At 58.0% G+C, this 8,431-nt stretch overlaps 1 protein-coding gene across 1 annotated transcript in view; it reads left to right on the top strand.

The window, feature by feature from the left end:
• Window positions 1–8,431, top strand: part of ATF7 (activating transcription factor 7) — a 53,957-nt gene that overhangs the window by 17,437 nt on the left and 28,089 nt on the right. The window contains exon 2 of the mRNA XM_021382433.1: window positions 852–920. Coding sequence (XP_021238108.1) covers window positions 873–920 — 48 coding nt within the window. The 5' untranslated portion in view covers window positions 852–872. The remainder of the gene's footprint in view (window positions 1–851; window positions 921–8,431) is intronic.

Raw genomic sequence — 8,431 nt, 5'->3', positions numbered from 1 at the left:
CTTTCTGCTTTGCTCTCTGCTCCTGCCTGCAGCTCAGCACCAACCCGGAGTGCAGGAGTGGCTGCAGTGTTGTCTGCAGAGCAACCCCCGAAGAGAGCGTGTGCTTTATTACAGCTTTTTAAAACCCCACTGTAAAAATAGCAGTGGGTGGAGGGCACCGTTATTTCTCGGATTCGAGGTGGTGGGGGTGGCTTTATTTACTCTTATTTCTTATTAATAAGAATGGCTTCACTTGTAGCATAATAGGAGCGAGTGTTTTGTTATCCTTGGCTGTAATCTGTGATAAACTGCCCCTGCCATCAGCCTCGTAGTTTACCCACTAGGGAGCCGGATTATTGCCTTGTAAAATGGAGCACCACTCCTATAATCCCTTAATTAATTAAATGACAAATTTTAGCTCTCTCCCATTGAAAATATAACTTGCACACAGAGAGGACGTGGATTTATTTGAGCGCTTCTCGCTCGCGCGTTGTTTTTTTCCCCCCAGTGGTTGTCGCTGCCTTCCCACTGGTTACACGGAGCGGGGACGAAGCAGTGGGCGATGCCTGGGGGCCGTGGGCCCTGGGGGGGCACGCGGGGTGGGGAAGCCCCACGTGTTTCCCCGTGTGCTTCCCCTTGTGCTTCCCCGTGGGCCCTTTTCCCATGCACGAAAACCAACGGGGCGCTCCGCACGCGGGTCGGCTTCATTTCTCTTCCCCGACGGCGACGCGGCGAGCTCCTCCTCCTCCTCCTCCTCCCTGCTCAATGGCAGTCCCGCACAGGGCTGCTTCTGGGTATTCTGAATTTATTTATTTATTTACTTATCCCCCCCCCCCGTGCTTATTTAACAATTTCCTCTTTTCTCTCCCCAGCGTGGCGGAGCGGCGTGAAATATGGGCGACGACAGGCCCTTCGTGTGCAATGCCCCCGGCTGCGGACAGGTACCTTTTTTACCGCGTGCTTTATTGTGAGCGCGTCGCCGTGAATCAAAGTGGCTGTTTTATCACCGAGGCAAAGAGTTTAAAGCCGGTGTTTTACGTGATCACTGGAGGTAATCAGATCGGAGGATTTGCAGTGCGTAAATCCCGGTGACGAGGCGCGCGCGGGCACTGCGGCGCGGTGCAGCCCGCCGTGCTCGCCGTCATTCCGTTGTTCTTGTGTCGCCCTGCTCCCCCGGAGCTGCACAGGATCACGCTGAGCTCCAGCTCCGGGCTCTGCTCGGCTCCTGGCGGGGCCGCTCGGCCGCGGGGCAGAGCTTTGCTCCGTGCTGGTTTGGGTTCCCTGCGTTGCGTGTTCCGTGAGGCAGCTGAGAATGCGACACTTGACGGTTTGCGTCCCGTGAGCCCCAAGCTGCCGCCTTCTATTCTGGGCTTGCCAAAAAATAAAAGGGAGAGAGAGGGAGGGGGGGGCAGCAAAAAGACCCATTGTGAATTTTTCCTCTGTGGGCGACGTGCTGGAGTCGGCTGCGGCCTTGCAAAGTTTCGGTGCAAGCTGGGAGCGTTTGGAGTGAGTTCCAGCCCTGCCCGCTGCTTGCGTGCTGCGTTGGTGGGAGGAGCAGCGCCTTGCACAGCCCCAGTGCAGGCTGCTGGGATGGGAGCGGGTAGGAACTGCTCCAGCACGGCCCCGTGCGGGTCTGGGGAGCCGGGTTGGTCTGATCTGAAGCGCTCCGACCTCACAGTGCGACGGTGCCCCTTAGGGTGGGGGGCAAGGGGGGGGGGCTGTGGCTTTTCCCGAGGCCTGCAGCAGCCCATGCCCGCTGCTGGGTGCTGCCCCGCTGCATCTGGGAGCCCTGGCCCTCCCCAAGGTGCCCGCGTTCCCCTCCGTGTGTTGAGCACCGTGGTGCGTCCCGAGGTCGAGGGCAGCGCCGCGTCCCCTGGGAATCCCGTGTCACGTTTATCTTCCTAGCGCGGAAATGGGTCAAAAAAAAAAGAAAAAAGATCTCAAAATCTGCCGTTTCCCAGGGACCGGGGCTCTCGGAGCAGCGCCCGGCTCCGGCCCCGCCGCGCTGGGCTCGTTCTGCAGCGCTCCCCATCCACCCCCAGGTGATCTTCCTTTTTTTTTTTCCTGTAGGCTGCTTCTTATCCTGAACTTCTCTGGCTGTGAAATTGTGCAAGTCATTTATAAAATGTATTAGCTGTATTTGAGCACTTAATGATGTGAGCACTTCAATCATACAACCTTAAAATCGGATTCAAACAAGCAATTAAGGCAAACAACAATGTATTTAAATTTAATCTCCCACAATCTCCCACAAATGACATATAAAGGTGGTTGCTTCCTCCTTTCGCTGTTCCAGACTGCTGCTTATGGGTAATTCTGACAATTCTTCATGTTAATATTGAAATGTTAGAATCCGGGTAATTCATGCCGCCGTGATTCATTGTGATCCAGCCTGACCTCGCGCACGGCTTCCTAGAACGTCCTTCAATACCTGTTCAAACCAGAGCATGTATGAAATAATGATGATCCGAGCTTGATTTAGAATATTTCCAGCGATGGAAAATTCACCGCAGCCCTCGGTGAAGTTGTTCTAATAGTTAATTGCTCTCTCTGGTGGGGAAGAATTGCCTTCTTTCCAGTCTGAACCTGTTCGCCCGCAGCTCCCAGGCTGCGGATCTTATTAATTTGTGTTTGTTGGACAGAAAATCCTTCCCAACAAATCTCTGCCGGTGTTTACCGACCGATCGAGTCACCCCTCCGCGGTCCTTCAGGCCCAACACGCCGAGCCCCAGCCTCTCCCCTGCAGTCCCGGTGTCTCCTGTGCTTCGTGTTCTGTCCCCGGCTCCCTGTGCCCGCCCTGTGCTGCGGGTTGTCAGAGCCTTGGCCGTGCAGGAAGGGAAGGAGCCGCAGCTCAGAGCCACGTTGCTGGGGCAGGATTGGATCCCTGCAGGCAGGGAGCTGCAGTGCATCACTCTGGGCTGGGTTTATTTTTAATATCCCGCTTTTTGGGGCTGACTGCGGGGCTTGAGCCCGGGAGCGCGTGCCGCGTCGTTTCCCCAGCAGCTCCCGCTGCCCTGGGCTGTGCACTGGGGATGCACCAGCACTGGTTCGTGGGCGTGCACTGGTGTTGGAGTGAAGCCTCAGCTTGTTCCCTCTCTTCCTGAAGATGGAGAGCGCTGCGTTCGGACACAGGCAGCAGAGCAACAGAATTTTCCTCATTCTTTGAGGCCTTTGGCTGCATTTTGCCTACAAATTCTGCTGAGTGCGGGGCACTGCCGGTTGCTGAGCTGCTTTGGGCATCGGGGTCGCTGTCTGTGTGTCAGTGCCTGCTGGGATCTCTCCGCCATGGCTCTGATGTCTCCGTTCCTTTCCCTCTCTTCCAGCCCTCTGGTCTCTTCCCTGATCCATCAGCGTGTTTTCATCCCTGCAGACCCCCCTGCTCCTTTGGGTGCATCCCCCGTTTTCGGGGTACCCCGTTCCCAGGCAGCTGCAGTGAGTCTGGCTTCCATCAGCAGCGGGCACAGCGTGATTGCTGGTCCCGTTCTGCTCCGAGTGCCGTGTCCTGCCCCGTGTGAGCTCTGCACTGAGCTCCCAGCAGCACGGGACATCACAGGAGAAGGGAGAGCAGAGCCGGGCTGACCCGAGCAGGAGGCTGAAGGCAATTACTGTGAAGCCAGTGGTGATTTTCCCACTTCAGCTTAAAGGAGAAAAATCCTTTTGCTTCCCGGTGTCATTGCTCTGAGCCATCGGCCGGTTCCTTCCCTCCGTACCTCGCTCCACCCCGATTCTTGGGCTTGATGCCTCTTTTCCCCACTTTCCCTTCATCTCTTTGGGCGGAAAGAGGCCACAGAACTGAATTTCCAGGGAGGCGAGGAGGGGAAGGGGGAGCGGGCACCGAAAATAGACGCTCCGATCCCTGCGTGCCCCCCATGTCACCGCGGCCGGTGGGGCTTCGCTGGGGACGTAAACATGTTGTGGTTGCTAGGTCTTCGGGGCTGTTATTTTTGGATGCCGTGTGCGGGATCGCTTCCCAGCAGCGTGGCTGCCGTGGCACAGCTGAACTTCCAAATGTGCCCCACGCTCCGCTTCTCAGGAGGATTCTTCCCAAGGTCGCGGGGTGGCTGCTCCTTGGAGGGGGGGGGGGGCAGGGGATGCGTTTCTCCCTGACCCCTTCCCTGTGTGCACTGCGAGGGCCGTGGGCGGCTGCTGCCTCCGCCGGCGCGGGGCCGTGCCTGCACCCAGAGCTCCCATCGAACTCGTTAAGCGTAAACGAGGTGCTGCACGCCGCTAATTGTCGTTAAGAATCTCTTCGTGCCATTTACTGCGCAGCGATGGAAGTCAGCCTCAGCGCAGCCCCGTGCTCGCCGTCACCGCGTGAAGCCGGAGGGCGTTAGCTGGGTCTGTATGGCGCTACGGCCCTGACTCATTAACACGGGGTCATTAAAACTTTGGCCGTGGTCCTGAGGGCGTCCAGAGCAGCGTTCTGTGAGGGAGGAGGGCGGCGGGCGGTGCTGGGCTGTGGGTGTCCCCTCTGGGCCCGTTTCCCCCTGCATCGCTGCTGGCACCTCTGGCCGTGCCCGGTGTGGGCAGCAGAGCCCAGGAGCGCGGTGCAAGGAACCCGTGGCCGCTCCGCCGCCTCCTGCCGCCCTCCCAGGGAGCCCTGGGTGCTCCAGACCTGGCAAAGCATCACAGCGGAGGAGGATCCTTACAGACGGAGACGTTTGGGCTGCTCCCGTACCCGGGTTCTGCCCGGAGCAGGACTCGTCCTGGCCGCTGCCCTCCCAGCCCGCTCCATTTCCCTCCTCGTAAGCGACACAAATCATCGCCGGCTCCTAATTCAGCGCCGCAGTTATACAGGCCATTTCCTCAAACCATCGTTTGCTTTTTAAACCCGCCCTTAATTTAACAATTTATTCCCCTTAAACCCGCCGCACCGGGGTGATGCTCGCGCAGTGTCCGAGAAACGCGAAGCCCAGAACTTTCACGAGGCCAGACAATGATTTTTCTTCTTTGTGGTTTATTGTATCCTCTTATCTTGTCATATAATAGAAATAATGTTTATGGCATTGAGGCCTCAGCATCACTTGGCATTTAACCAACCTCAAAAGCAGTTTATTGCTTTGTATACTCTGCCACCATGACCATTATCCCTTAAATCTCTATTGCTTTGTAATATACGAGGCAACAAACGGCTTCTGCAATTGGTTCAATGTGGGGCCGAAGCTGAGGTGTGTTCTGCAGCTTGTATAATCCAAACGAATATAGATTATTCCTTTCATACAAGGTGGAGGAGGAGGAAGAGACGGGCAGCGAGGAGCATCCCAGCAATGAGCTCTCCTTGCTGAGCTTCTCGCCTTGACGTGGCTGGAGCCGGGGCGGCTCGGGGCGCTGCTGTGGGATGTGCTCCCTGCCCCGTGCTTCGTGCTGGTATTTCTTTGTCCCGGCTTCAGGTAGGGAGCAGCACAAGGGCTGAGCCTGGTCCCTGTCCCTGCCTCAGCCCTCGGAGGAGGCAGGCTGGATTCAGAATAATGGAGCGGAGCAGGGAGGGAGGTGTGCGGGCAGCGCAGGGTGAGGGCAGGCAGCGCCCGCGCCCGTCTGCTGCACAACAGAGCGGTTTCCACTTCAATTCTTGGTGCTGATTTAACGACCCTGGTGGGGTCTGCCTCCCGAGGCTCCGTTCCTGGCGCTCCTGAAGCCAGATGAGCTGCACGGGAAATTCACAGGGCTGAAATCAAATCTTCGAGCGACGTCAGCCCCATTGGCGACCCGCTGTTAGAGCAGGCAGGGATTTAAATGGTTGTTAAGCAGAGTTATGGCACCCCGTCCTCCTGCAGAAATTGTTCCTGTCCTGGCACGGGGACTGGCTCGGGCACAGGCTGGCTTTCCTAAAGAGCTCAGGCTCCTGACAGCCTCGGGTTTAATGAAATCGGGGCTGGTCTGTCTTTGGAAATCTGAGCCTAATTAAGCAGGAGAGCGGCCGATAGCGGTGATCAGCAATGGGCCGGGGGGGCTGGACACCCGTGGGGTGACACGGACACGGAGCCGTGGGGCAGCGGGGGGCACGCACGGCTCCAGATCCCATGTGGAGCAGCTCCCATCCACCCGTGGGCCCTTGCAGGCAGCCCCGCCTGCCCCTGCCCTGGTGCAGCCAAACATTAAAGTGCAAAATGGTGGCTGGGAACGGCGGGGCGAGGGCAGAGCCCTTCCCCGTGCTGGGGCACGGATCCCCCTGCCTGCACTTAGCATGCAAAGCCACGTCCGCGCTGCGTCCCTCCTGCACCCGGGAGCTGGGCCGTAAAGCAGAGTTGCTTCGCTGTTTTCTAAAGGGAAGGAAACGTCCGCGGCCCCGCTCGCCTGCTCGCCCCGCGCCTGCAGCCCTTCTATTGGAAGCTGCCGGCGGCCCAGGCGAAATTCTGCAGAGGAGCCTCTCGCTCCGAGGGCCTCCCATCGCTTTGCAGCAGTGCAGGTTCGCGGAGTTAATTATTCATTTCCAATTACGGCCCTTACAGCTGCGCTACCTGCGCGGGGTGGCAGATGCTGCACGCGTCTCCCGGCACCGGAGAGCGGGGCTGGCCAAGGGGAGCTCCTGGGTCGTGAGCCCCAAAAAAGTGCATTGACCTGAGCCGCAGCTCGTGCACGTTGTCAGCAGGGCACGGTGAGCTCCCCCAGCTCTCCCCGAAGGTGTTTTTGGAGGTGGGGAGAGGAGAGCTAATTTTGAATAATAATCAGCTGGAGAAGGCATCTGAAACCAGTAAACGTTTATTTTTTACACTCCTATAACTTAAAAACGGCCAAACCAATTTAAACCAAATTGGATCATAAAAAATATTGCTCCTAGGCTGAGCCCCTCTATGCCAAGTTCCAGCCTAGAATGAATTTTTATGACCAAATTATAAACCCCCTAGAAATGAAGGTTTAAAATGGAAATGTTGACAGACCTTTAACTACAAAAGCACTATAATAGAGCTTCTTTTTTTATAAAATGGCTGTTTTAAAATATAATTAAGACTTAAATATTATTTAATAGCAGCGTTTCCTGTAAGTTAGGGCCTTTATCATTCCTAGGGCCGGGATTCATTGCCAGCTCCGAGAGGGCCGTCGCCGCTTTGCATTGGAAGCACGTGCGCGCGCTGAGCCGGCACAGACACTTGTCTGTCAGATGGAGCTGGCTCTGCACGGCTTTCCAGGCCCCTCTTTGCTAAATCAGAGCCCGGATGCCAGAGCACTCGCTGGCCCCGTGCACAAATCCCGCAGCAAACTCGCCTCGGCCCGTGCCAAGGAGCCGGCTGGCGCTAGCGCGGTGCAGGAGAACGCGTCCGCATTCCCTCCGGCTGACGGGGTGTTAATGAGGAGCTGTGCCTCTCTGGCTGATGAGGTATTAATGAGGAGCTCTGCTCTTCACGCGGTGTCCCCAGCCCGTGCCCGGAGCAGCAATCTGCACGCTGCCTGCGTCCGCACTGCAGGGAGAGGGGGGGGGTCAGGCTGCTCTGCTGCAGAGCTTCCTGCAGGCTCGTCCCCCCCCGCTGCAGCCTGCACTGCCCTGCGTGCTATGGGGCGGCTGCTGCACCCCCCCCTCCCCAGCACGGGGCTTGCTTTCCATCCCTGCCCCTTTGGGTAATTCCTCTATTTCGCTGCCGTCCCCCCCGGCTGTGGGTTATGAATCACCCCGCGGTGGTTGCTGCAGTGCAGGGCTTGTTGCAGCACCTGCTTCCCCTCGCGGCAGCGCGCTTTGGCAGCGCGCAGAGCAGTGGACGGGGGTGGCAGCTCAGCATCCCCCGCTTTCTCCCGCTGCCTTTCTCTGTGTCCTTCTCCCTGGGTGTAACCCAGCTGCCTTTCTCGCCCTCCTCATCGGGACGGGCTGCTCGCCCACCTGCAGCAGGGGGGGGGTCCGGGCAGCAATTCCTCCTGAGCAGGGACGCTGTTGGGGGGGGTGCTGCTTTCCAGGGCACACCCTGCAGCTGCTCGTGCCCAGAACCTGCTCCTGTTGTGTTTCTCTGCAGCAAATTTCGCTGAAGAACTCTCCGATCCAATGAAGTGTGTATGTGGGGGGGGGGAGGTTATGAAGTGCTTTCACGTGTCCGTAGTGGAGATAGGAGACTTCAGCTCGTGCTGGCTCTTTCCTAGCTCCAATTTTTGCAGCAACAGCTGGGCCGCCTGGCTGCTCGCTGCGGAGATGCAGTGAGATTTGGCAGCAGCCTCCACATTTCTTAGAGTTATCTGCTCCGCCGAGCGCCCGTTCCAAGCAACGCCGCGTTAGGATTTCCACCCCATTGGCTGCAGCAGCAATTACCAGGAAGAAATGGCACCTCTGGATTTGCAGAAGTGGCGGCATGGCTTTCCCCTCTGCGCTGAGGCTGAGAGCAACGCCTCCAGGTGTGCAGCTGGAGGGCACCGGGAGCTGCAGAGCACGGTGCTCGCTCCGGCGTGGAAGCGGTGGGGCAGGTGCTGCTGGGTACCCAGTTCCACCCCGCACCACGGAACGGGAACAATTCTGGGTCAGGGCCCCCCCCGA

This window comes from Numida meleagris, unplaced genomic scaffold, assembly GCF_002078875.1.
Source record: "Numida meleagris isolate 19003 breed g44 Domestic line unplaced genomic scaffold, NumMel1.0 unplaced_Scaffold244, whole genome shotgun sequence".
NCBI classification, from domain to species: domain Eukaryota; kingdom Metazoa; phylum Chordata; class Aves; order Galliformes; family Numididae; genus Numida; species Numida meleagris.
This window is presented reverse-complemented; position numbering and strand designations above follow the sequence as displayed.